Source organism: Castanea sativa, chromosome 1, assembly GCF_040712315.1.
Source record: "Castanea sativa cultivar Marrone di Chiusa Pesio chromosome 1, ASM4071231v1".
NCBI classification, from domain to species: Eukaryota; Viridiplantae; Streptophyta; class Magnoliopsida; order Fagales; family Fagaceae; genus Castanea; species Castanea sativa.
The window spans coordinates 85,773,010-85,785,642 of NC_134013.1; the positions used below are offsets into that span (position 1 = coordinate 85,773,010).

At 33.4% G+C, this 12,633-nt stretch overlaps 1 protein-coding gene across 1 annotated transcript; it reads left to right on the forward strand.

The window, feature by feature from the left end:
- Positions 1–341: 341 nt before the first annotated feature.
- Positions 342–2,655, forward strand: LOC142622724 (AAA-ATPase At5g57480-like). Its single transcript, XM_075796253.1, has one exon. The coding sequence runs from the start codon at positions 837–839 to the stop codon at positions 2,400–2,402; it is 1,566 nt and encodes a 521-aa protein (XP_075652368.1). The 5' UTR covers positions 342–836; the 3' UTR covers positions 2,403–2,655.
- Positions 2,656–12,633: the final 9,978 nt, after the last annotated feature.

Below are 12,633 nucleotides of genomic sequence, written 5' to 3' on the forward strand. Positions count from 1 at the left end.
TTTCCAGCTATCTCTGTAGCTCTGCAGTAGTAACAAAATCGTCTTTTTAACCCCATTCATTGTCCTTTTCCTCCCGGATCTTGAAATAGATCATCTTTCTCTCATTTCACAATCCTCCTCTGTCCTTCATTCATTAACAAACAGCAACCAAGCAAAGCAAGCAACTTGTTCAAAACGTCCATAATAGTACACAGGAAAAAACTCAATAAAGGGTCCAACAAAAACCTCTGTATCCAACCCCAACCCAATACCCAATAGGGCCCCATCCCCTCCCAACTCAAAGGCTCCAAAATCCTTTTTTGTTTTATTTTCCCTTCATACTTTTCTGTTTTACTTGTACTTACTTGTAACCCTCTCTCTCTCTCTCTCTCTCTAGCCAGCCAATCCTGCCCATCTCCAATTTCCTTTTCTCTTTTTAAGCTTTTCACTTCTCCTTTATTCTCTCTCTCTCTCTCTCTCTTCCACAATTTTCCCAGTTCTACAGTTCCCCCCAGATGACCATATTCTCAACTTGGTCCATAAAAATTGAGCCAACACCCATTTGCTAAAACCTATAAAACTCTAACCCTTTGTCCTCAAAACCACACCACACCTACTCAAAAACCAATCTTTCTCCACACCCACTTTCTAAATCCTGTTCAACTCTAAGTCTTTGTCCTCAAAGCCGCACCGCACCTACTCAAAAACCAATCTTTCTCAACACCCATTAACTAAAACCTATACAACTCTAATTCTCTGTACTCAAAACCACACTATACCCAACAAAAGCCAATCTTTCTCATCTATATACTTCCAAAAAACCATTCCCAAAACCAAAAAAAGAAAAGAAGTAGAAAATGAAGGAATATTGGACCTCCTTGGCTTCCCTTCTTGGCGTTTTGGCCTTTTGCCAAAGCCTCCTCCAAGTAGTGTTCCCACCTGAACTCCGTTTCGCCACTGTCAAACTCCTCAACCGAATGTTCCACCTGTTCTCCTCCTACTGCTACTTTGACATAACAGAGATCGACGGTGTCAACACAAACGAGCTCTACAACGCAGTCCAACTCTACTTGAGCTCATCAGTCTCCATCACTGGCAGTAGACTCAGCCTCACACGCGCACTCAACTCAAGCGCCATCACCTTTGGACTCTCCAACAATGACAGCATAGCCGACACTTTCAATGGCGTCTCAGTTCTCTGGGAACACGTTGTCACTCAAAGACAATCCCAAACCTTCTCATGGCGACCACTTCCGGAAGAGAAACGTGGGTTCACTCTTCGAATCAGGAAGCAAGACAAGTCTCTCATTCTCGACTCTTACATGGACTACATCATGGAAAAAGCCAACGACATTCGAAGGAAAAACCAGGATCGTCTTTTGTACACTAACTCGAGAGGTGGTTCTTTGGACTCGAGAGGTCATCCTTGGGAGTCTGTACCTTTTAAACATCCAAGCACATTCGATACTTTAGCCATGGATCCTATAAAAAAGCAGGAGATCATGGATGATCTTAAGGATTTTGCGAATGGCCAAGGTTTTTATCAGAAAACAGGGCGAGCTTGGAAAAGAGGGTACCTTCTTTTTGGTCCACCTGGGACTGGAAAGTCTAGCATGATTGCTGCTATGGCTAATTATCTTGGTTATGACATTTATGATTTGGAGCTGACTGAGGTGCATACTAATTCTGAGCTGAGAAAATTGCTAATGAAGACTAGTTCTAAGTCTATTATTGTGATCGAAGATATTGATTGTTCACTCACTTTATCGAATAGAGCTAAGAGTAATAATGTTAGTACTAATGGTATTAGGAGTAGTTATGGCGATATGGGTGAAATGCGCGGTGGTGGTGGTGAGGATGGTGGGAATACAAGCATTACTCTTTCAGGGTTGTTGAATTTTACTGATGGATTATGGTCATGTTGTGGGAGCGAGAGAATTTTTGTGTTTACTACTAATCACATTGAGAAGCTTGACCCGGCATTGTTAAGGAGTGGAAGGATGGATATGCATGTTTTCATGAATTATTGTTCTTTCCCGGCACTGAAGATACTTTTGAAGAATTATTTGGGGTTGGATGAGAGTGGCGTGGATGGTGTGGTTTTGAAGGATTTGGAAGATGTGGTTGATAAGGCTGAGATGACTCCTGCTGATGTTAGTGAGGTTTTGATTAAGAATAGGAGGGATAAAGTGAAAGCAGTGAGGGAATTGTTGGAGGCTTTGAAAGTGAGAGCAGAGAGGATTAGTGAGAAGAATATTGTGAGGTTGAGAGCGAAGGGTTCAGAGTATTTGGAAGAGGAGCAAGAAAAGAGGGCATTGGAGAGTCCTAAAGAAGGGCGTGAGTTTGAGAAAGAAGAAGAGAGTGATTGCAAGAAAGGAAATGATGAGAAACAAGAGAGTACTACTACTACAATAAAGAAATGATTATTATGAAGGATTTGGTTTTTCTTTTATTTCTTTTTTAGTTTTAATTATGGCATATTGCTCGATGGAATTATTAGAGCTTAATTTTTTTTTTTTTGGGTTGGGTTTGTGGGGGTGACACAACTAGAGGGAGAGAGAGGGAAAGATCCAAATTTAAAAACATGTAATATGTCTGTATTGTTGTTAATTTAAATAATTGAGATGAGAAAAAACAAAAATGATATGATGAATGATCCATTGATATGCTTACTTATGTGGTGTGGTTTGCTATACTTGGCCGTATATGTAGTTGTTTAATTTATGCGACTTTATGATCTAAAATGGCATGCATATATCCCTCCTCAAAATCTATATTTACTTTGCGCATGTTACAATATACGATCATTGGTGGTTGCTTAATGGTTGGTAGTACTTGTTGTTAGGTATTAGATATTTGAAATTATTTTAGACATATATTGCTTTTGCTAGCTGGGCCTTTTTTTGTGACCATCTGGGAAGCACATGGGCAAAATCTGTGTCCTGATGCGACATACATGCTGGGACTTTACAATTATATAAGTTTGGGGACCAAAAGAAATGCATCTCAACGTACATTTTGGCTATATGCTTTGTTGTTTGCATTGTAATAATATGGTACAGAAAAGGTGACATTCAAAAAAACAAAATTTACAAAATCGTTTTAAGTAAACAATGAAACTTTGGGAGCCCAGAAGAATAACAATGGTTTCAGTCCTTTACTTCTGTTACTTTGGGAGCCCAATAACAATGCAACTCTTCGAGAGAAATGGGGTCTCTATTTTTTACAGATGCCATAGGCATAAAAGTCTTCAGGATATTGATTAAGGAAACATGTATTACAGAAAAAGTGTTTCACTAGGTTGTATTTGGAAGTGGTAGCTCTTAGTTTCTCAAAGCCTCTTGAGTACTTTGCTGTCTCTTTCTAGTTGGATTTTATTTTCTTTTCTTTTCATGAACTTTCTTCCTCTTAGGAAAAGAGTTGGAAAGCTAGCTATTCTTGGAGAGTACTGTATTACTGGATAGGATTAAAGGGTGATTGGAATTAAGACACAGAAAAATGTGAAACAACTAAACAAGTCCCAGATTTTGTGCTCGGAAAAGTAGGATTTGAGTTGCAAAAGGCAGCTGGAAAGTCACCACTTATAATGAGAAAAAGTTGACATTTTTGTTGATGATTTTGATATTGAGTTGGAAAGGCATTGGGTTGTCAAGCCAAGTAAAAACTCAGCCCACGTGGTTCTGAAATGCGGAAATGACTATCACCAACTTTTAAATTGTTTTTACATGGAAAACATGCATTTGCGTTTGTGGGGAGCTTCAAAAAGAGGACTTTTTTTTTGTGAGCATTTTAATATTGGTAACATTTTTTTTTTCCTTTACTTTTTTTTTTTTTTGGCATAAAGTGATCAAGATGTTAATGAGGCGGCTGAAATTGTCATTGAAATATATAAGAGTTTTTTTTTTTTTTTTTTCCCTAATTGTCGTGAACATTCAGAACTCTTCAATCACCTAATTAATTTGATAATTACAATAAAAAAACCCTAAAAATGACATAATTCTTTTTGAAACTTTTTCCAATTAAATGTTTGCTACTCTTTTTATAAGTTGATAAATTTGTGATTTGTGCAAAAAAAAAAATTTATGTATATTTATCATTAACACTAATAATAACAAAATGTCATCTAAAGAAAATCTTTGAAAAATAAGAAGTCCCCGTTCTTTTGTCTTAAGACGTTATTGACTTTAATTGTATGCCATATCTGAAGAATCTGCATAATGGTGGATTTTTTCCGCAAGTTCAATTGTTTAGCTTTCTCATATCCCAAAAAAAGAAAAAAGAAAGAAAATGTTAGCTTTCATTCAACCTCTAGAACGCCCACATTCGATTTCACATTGCCTTAAGAGTATAGTTATAAAATCAAAATTTGACACGCAAATTGCTTATAAAAAGAGAAGAAGCGTCTTGGAAATTGCAGAGAGATTGAGCTATGTTGAGAGCAAGGAAGTCAATACTGTACTGGAGGTTGTATCGGTTTGACCACCGGTACGATATATTTCGGATACCGGTCAATACCGGTGTACCGTTTCAGGTTTACCGCTATTTTATATATTTAATATATATACACACACACAAAATCTCTATTTACACACATATAGAGACTCTCCAACTTTTAGTCTCATAAAGACCTTTCATTTCAACTATTGTATGCTGATTGATTCAGCAACTTAAAGATCAACTAGAGATTAGAATTAATGCAGGTAAAACAGTTAAAAAAGAAGAAAATGGAACTCTTAATTCAAACACCAAATCCAAATTAAGTAAAAGAATTTGAGAGATTAAAGGTTAGGTGAAATAATGAAATTATCTACAAAATACATTCATTAGTGATTATTTTAGAGACAAAAATTGCCACAATTACAAAAAAAAAAAAACAGCATTTTGTGTTTCAGTTCGGTACGGTCGGTACACAGCCGGTACGACCGGAATTTGCCGGTACGGCCGGTATTTTTCCCGGTACAAAATAAGAGTGTACCTGTACCGGTACGGTATGTACCGGCCGATATGATACAGTGTCAGTAACACTGGTTGAGAGTTTAAAAGTAATATCTTTTCTAAATTCAAGACAACCACAAATATTCCAGACTTTTCATTCTAATTGAGCCCCCAAAAAATTAAAGAAGTGAATGAGTTATATGTCGTTGTAAGATGTGACTTTAAATGTGTTAGGTCTAAAAATAATGTCGTAATATGGTTGTAATTAGTATACAAAACTTCCACTTTTATCATTGTAGCATGGTAATTGGTGTACAAAACTTCCACTTCTATCATTGTAACATGGCAACATGTGTATCGTGTAATTGTATAGGGGTCTCTGGTTCCACATCAAAGCCGGGGTAGCCTATGTCATGCTCCGATGCCCAACTCTATTATGACAAAGGCTGGTGTGGGAAGGGAGTCAGTTATGTGCGCATTTTCAATGAAAAAAAAAAATGCAGACAAGTTCAGTTGTTTGCCATAACCAATTCCATTGCCACCATGTTGGAGTTCTTAGTTGCGTGAGATAATAATGATAAGCCTTTGCCCTCAGTCATGATCATAGTTGTCAAAATCGCGATTCAGATCGTAGGATCGCACAATTTTACGATCCCACCTCATCAAAACGTTTAAGATCGCACTAGGATTGTAAAAATACTAGGATCGTATGTAGGATCGTGTAGGATCGTAGGATCGTATAGGATCCTACCGATCCTACCAATAACATAAATTTTTGGGTTTTTTTTTATCTAATTTTTTTTATTGAGTTTGTTTGATCATTTTATAGCTGCTGATTAGTGATAAAATATTTAGACATCTATAATAATGAGTCTTTATATATGTTCTTTGGAAAGTTCCATACTGTTTAGAAATCGCGAGCAACAATTTTGAGTTTAATCTTTCAAGCAATTTCTCTAGCGGTTGCAAACTCTAACATGAATATATGTGGCTCCCCTTCTACAACCAAACACTAGAGTTTTATAGAAGACCTTGTGAGGTGTGAAGTATTATCCTAAATCATCAAAAGTAATAATGTTCATATCATGAGAGTTGGGTTTTAAATATATTTACTAGGAAACTGATTCTACATTTGTTATTCATCTCCTAATATTACTAATATATATATATATATATATATATATATATAATTTTATCAGCTATGCTTGTATTTGTATATTGATTGATTGATTTTTTTGAGTATACTCTTTAATTGTTATTGAGTGGTATAACTTGAATAGTTGAGTGTGACATTGTATCTTGATGTCTTTTATAGTTCTAGTATACAAATATATAATGTCTACATAGATGATGAAATGGGTGATGATGATTAGGAATTTAGGATGGTAGTTATAAGAACCTTGGAATGAGAATAATTAAATGTTCACTTCACCTTAATATTCATTTTACTTTTGGATTTCATATTGTAGTTAGCTAGTTTCCATTTGCTAATTTATTTTGGATTTCAAACTTGGAACTTAGAACTTAGAACTTGGAAAATATTTTCCATATGTTTTGATAAATATTTTGGTATTTGGTTGCTTTTTAAACATTTATTGAACTTTTTAAATACATTGGATCAAAACTTAAATATATTTATTTCGTTAGTATAAATATCATATGATGCAAATCTTAGTTTTTTGTGGATGAATTTATAATTTATGTAATTATTCAACATACAAAGTCATTATCAATGTGTTTTTTGCTTTAAATCTGAAAATATGTAGGATCTTACGATTTACGATCCGATCCTACGATTCACGATCACACCTACCTTCAACGATCTCACGTAGGATCCCGATTTTGACAACCTTGGTCATGATAAAGCCTCTGCCCTTTGTGCGAAATGCCAAACTAGGCAATCCTCCCCAACACAAGACTTTGGCAAAGGAAGATTTGTCACTCAAAGAAAAAATGACTTAGTGACCATCCCTATAGGTGTACTAGGAAGATGGCTTTATTATTACGAGTATGTAAAATATGCTTGCCACTCATCTTGCCACAGGAGTATTTTTACCATCATAGCATGGAAGACCTGATTGGAGACAATTTGTCACTGAAAAAAAAATCACCATGCATTGTTAAAAGTGGCCTTGGGTAATAGTTGACATTGTAATGGGTCTCTATTCATATCTTATCGATAGATTAGACACACGATAGATTAGGCACACGTACACACAAGCACACAAAGGGGTCTTAACTTAATAGATTAGACATATACACACAACTACACAAATGGGTCTTAACTAGGAGTTGTTCTACTCCAATTAGGTGGTAGTGAACTCAAAAATTCGTGAGAAAAAGTAAAAAGCCAAATACCGAAATATGCAAATCTTGTTGCTTTTGGCATCTTTTGTGAGGACACGGCTTGTGTTCAGTGCATAAGTATACTAGACAAAAATCTCATTCCTTTCGCTATTCCTTGAGCAAAGTATTTTCCTTTCTTTTTGACTTAATGGTTTTTAGTCCTAGTAGGAATACCCATAATATGCAGAGAAAGATAGAACCTCTCTATTTTGAGAGGTTCAATCCAATCCCACACATCACAATCCATACTAAGCAACAAACAATGCAATACCTTTGCTACCTTGCTTCAAGATCAATAAAAAAGATTTTTATTCCTACGGTTCCCCACTAAGGCATGTCACATGTCCCACAAACAACATATAGCAAAATTTTGGCATGCTCTTCCAACAAGAAGTCCAATGGTGCTCATTGCCGTAGTACCAATTTAAAGAGAGAATAATTTCAATGGTGTGGCTTACTTGCAGTTGTTTCATACTTAAGGTCCTGAGGATCTTAGACCAGTTGGTAAATCAATAATTACGGGCAATTTCAAGTGCATATGATGGTCTAAAGTTTATTGATACTAAATTATAAATCTTTAGATAAGCAAGCTAGAAAAAATTGTCACCTTTCTTTGCAGAAAATCGCCAAATGAGAATCCAATCTTTTATTCCATCTTTTACCTATTGAAAAACACAAATTGAGGCCCCGTTTGCTCTTATTATAATTAGTGAAGAAATTATTGGAAAGCAAATGACATGAAATCTAGGAGAAGCCCTCCAACAAGTATATGCTAGTTCAAATTTTAAAATGGTTAATATGAACAAGAAAAGGTTATAGTATGATTCTTTTGCATTAGGTTCTAATATGATTATATTGTATGCAATTATACAGAACTATACAGTATATTATCTTGGTCAAATTTAGGTTAATTTCAAAACAACAATGATGGACCTAATCAAGAATTTGTAAAAAATTTCCCTCTAATTTCATGAATTAGACATCTTCCCCTTTTTAAAGGATTGGACTGGTGATTTTTTTTATAAAAAAAATATATCCATGAGAAATTGTTAGGATTTTTGTAGGCCCATTCCATGACCTTGTCTATAATGGAATTTCTAAGTGTTGATGAATGTAATAGTTTGGTAACATCTGCCTAGAAGATTTTTGGAGAAGTGCTAACTGAACAAGCTCACTCAACAAAAGGAAAATCTCACCCAAGCGGATAGATCAACTCGATCAAGCGAATCATTAAATCAACCAGAGACTTCACTTGTAACTTGCTCGAAGGTTGCTCAGGTGAGATTACAAAATTTTGTTTTTAAATTCCTCTTTGACTAGGTTTTTGTCTTGTCTTTTAGAACCCTATTTCTTCACTTATATAAACCTTACTTTTGCATAATTTTTCAATAGAGAAAAAATGGTTACACTCTATGCTCATTCAAGGAGAAAATCTTATATCTATTATCCTTTTACTTCATAGAAAAATCCGAATTCTTAATCCGCTCATCTTGTGATTCCAAAAAGACTGTCTTGAGAGTTTGAAACCTCATAGTTAATTTCCAATGAGGTTTATTACTATTGAATCTTTAAAGAGGTTCCTAGGAGTTTCTAAGATTCTAGTTTATGCAGACGATGAGATTGTGTAAGAAGTTTGCTTAGAAAGATTTCATTGGTTTTGAGCTACTATGGCAGGAATGCAAGTGGAACGTTTGCAAAGGTTACAACAAAAAGTCTAGCTTGTAAAAGGGTCTTGTAAGAAGATCATTGTAAGTGTTTTTCCTTTAGTGCCTTTTTGTGTCTCTAGAGTGGCTTTTCGATTGAAGATGTTTTTTCACTTCATTGCCAAATTCTGTGTCTTGTGCTTTATTGCTTTTCTTTCATTGATTTAAGATTTGGTGTATGCATAATAAGATTTTCAATTGGTATTAGAGTAATTAGAACACAGGGTCTAAACTCTAAACTAGATTTGTCATAAATGGATCTATTTCATGATTAATTTCATAACTCGTATTAAATATAACAAATTTAAATGCATATCTAGTACCATGTCATATGTTTTTATTTTGTGTTCAAGGACTTAATTAAGTAATACTTAATATATAGGAGATAATTCTCTTTGATAGACCAACTCGTAAGTGTTGTAACTCAATGGCATTGTTTCCCTCCCTCACTTCTTGTAATAATTAGATTATCAAAAACAAAAATCGAATAAATTCGTTTTCAAGTCTTCAGCAGTATTGAGATCCAAAGGGCATGCCTTCTCTACAATATGATTGCTCATTCAATTACCAAAAAACAAGAATCCGATACTCACGTGTTATAACGAAGGTTGACCATTAATTTTCTCATCGTCAAAAAAGGCTAAGTATCTGAAGACCAAAAAGGTGCAAAACAACGAGCGATGGCTATGAATTTGATCAAGCTGTCAAAGATAGGATTCTTTAGGCCAATTAGCAAAATTGGTGAGCCATAATTGCAAGCATATCTTGAAGCATCTCTGTATTATATACATTCTCTTTTGTTTTCTCCAAATTTTAAAAAATAAAGTTCCAAAACTCCCAAGTCGTGGGAACTCTGTATGTTTTAGCAATAATTTTTGTTATTGGGAAGTACTTGTGTTGCAAAGTAGGAATAATCAATTTATATTTTACCATATCTTAAGCATAATTATCGTTTATTGATTAACTAGTCTCATATCGGATATGCCTTACATGTGAACCTTCTTAAAGTGATATACTTTATCATATAAATTGATACTCTAAAAATTCTTGGTAAAACAATTCAATCAAAATAACAATTTTTGTGTGGGTTCGAGTTAACTCAATAGGTAAAGTGTTTTATTGCTGAATAAGAGATCTGAGATTCGATTCTCATCCACACAAAAAACCAATTGGTGTTTTGGTAAACTATCACTAAAAATTAAAGAAGTAATTCTTGCATACAAAAGCAAAATGCTATTGTTATATCGTTTCGGTTAGGTAGACGCCATTGAGTTGGTATATTATTATAAAACATGTGGTAAAATTCCTAAATTTTGGTTCTTTTTATTTAGGCTAAAATACAAAACTGACCTTCTAACTTTCTTCAGATTTCATTTCAGTCCTTTAACTTTGCTTTGGTTTATTTTAGTCCTCTAAGTTTCAGATTTATTCAATTAAGGCATTTCTGTTAACTTTTGTTAAAAATTTTAGAAAATAAAAATTTGGAAAATATTTTTCAATCATTAATTGAATTTTTTTTAATTTAAAAATTTTGAAGAAAAATTTATAAAATTGAAAAATTAACCACAACATATAACAAAAGTTGATGGAAAAACCTTAATTGAATAAACTTGAAAGTTAGAGGACTGAAATAAATAAAAGTAAAATTAGAGAACTGAAACAAAATCTGAAGAAACTTAAAGAGTCAATTTTGCATTTTGCCCTTTTATTTTTTTATTTTCATTTTAAACCTTGAGTTTATAAATCATGACAATTTAAATATCATGTCTATATATCTACTAAAAACCATTGTTCTCTCTCTAGTGTGGAAAAGAAAACAACCATTCACAGCAAATGGTATCGTTTTAATGTTATATGTGCTAATGGAAAATTTCCCTTACAACATATAGATTGCTTCATTAGCAGTTTTTAACAAATATTAATGAAATATTTAAATTCTTATGAGTTATAAGCTTTAGGGTTTAAAATGGAAAAAGGAATTTATAAAAAAAGAAAAATACTCTAGGATTTTTTTATATTTAATTTCCATTCTTTTGCAACATGGCCTCTTAAAGAACTTTATTTTTTTTCATGAGTTATAGTTAATTTAACTAGTAAAATCTTTTGTTGTTGAATAAAAGTTTTGAAATTGGAACATTGTCTACACCAAAAATCAATTTGTGTTTTAATCCAATAAAGAGTAATCATCATGGAATTAATATAAGTCTATAAAATTTCCTTTTTTGTCTTTGTTTTTCCCTCACCAATTTGTCATTAGTTGGATTATCTAGCAGCCCCTTTTATCACATTAGCACATGATCTCTAGGGTTAAACTTTTAAGACTAACACGATCATGAGCTCCTGGATCCTTAAGCAGTTTCAGTTTTCAAGAATCATGAAAAATAGTAGACTCCCCCTACTTCAGTACTCCAAATCTCCAAACCCTAGTTCCTAGAGTACTTGTGTTTAGGGTTTAGGGTTTATTCATGCTTGAAATTAAAGATTTTGATTTACTACAATTCCTATCAAAACAAACGCTGATAGGAGTTGACAATGATCCCCCTGGGCGAAATCACCTTTCGAATTCACTGAAAAAATACAAAGAGTGACCATATACTCAAAGCTCAAATCCAGCCTAATTTTGTTTTATATTCTCTAGCCTTTTATTTCTCAGAGTCCACCCAGGTCCTTAAAATGGCCAAAACCTCCAACTTCACACCAAAACTCACAATTTTCGTAGGAGGATAAAAAATTGTAAAATATAAAGATTTTTGGTTTTCTTTTTTACCATTTGTGTTTGCTACAGAAGATAGTGAAGTGGATGAATATAATAAATAAATATATAAAAAAATTGTTTAATTAAGAAAAAAAAATAGGAGGATGAAAAATATAGATTATTTAAATTTCCTATGACTAGTCGCAGTGTGGAAAAATATAATGATTTGGTTTTTTGTTATGTGAAAAATGAAAATAGTAGATGAGATTTATATGTGCTAGTCTTAAATCCTTTTTAAAACGATTTGATTATTTTCCAACAAAGTATAGTCGATACAAATATTAAAGTTTTTAAATAAAGCTATCTATATTTGTTAGTTCAAAAGTGTTTTTAATTTTGTAAATTTTTTTTTTCAAGGAAACATAATGCATTTTACATTCAATATTTTATAAATAATATAATGTGTAGTTGAAATTTATTTATAATATGAACTCCTTTCAATTCTATGCAAACCTCTCCTTTCAAAGCATCACTAAAGTGGACGGGATGTACCAAAATGAACCGAATGGACCAAACTAGACCGAACTGGCCTAAGTGAAACGAATGGACCGAAATGGACCTAAATAGGCAGAAGTAAATCGAAATGACAAAAAAGGACCAAATAAAATCGAGATGGACTGAAGTAAACCGAAGTCAATTAAATGAACCGATACAGACCTAAATAGACCGAGATGGAAAAAATTGGACCAAATTGACTGAAGAGAACCAAAATGGACTAAATGGATTGAAGTAGACCAAATTGAACCAAATAAACTAATACAGACCAAAATGGACTGAACTGGACTGAACTGGACCAAAATGCTATGCTTTAATTTTTAAATATTATATAAATGCCTCTATTAAATAAAAACTAATTGTTTTAGCCAAAAAAACAAAAATAATTTTTTCAATAGTATATAGGAAGTAATATTTTTT

Bases quoted from the DNA above. Each gene is read 5' to 3' on its own strand.
- LOC142622724 (XM_075796253.1), top strand. From the start codon at position 837: ATGAAGGAATATTGGACCTCCTTGGCTTCCCTTCTTGGCGTTTTGGCC.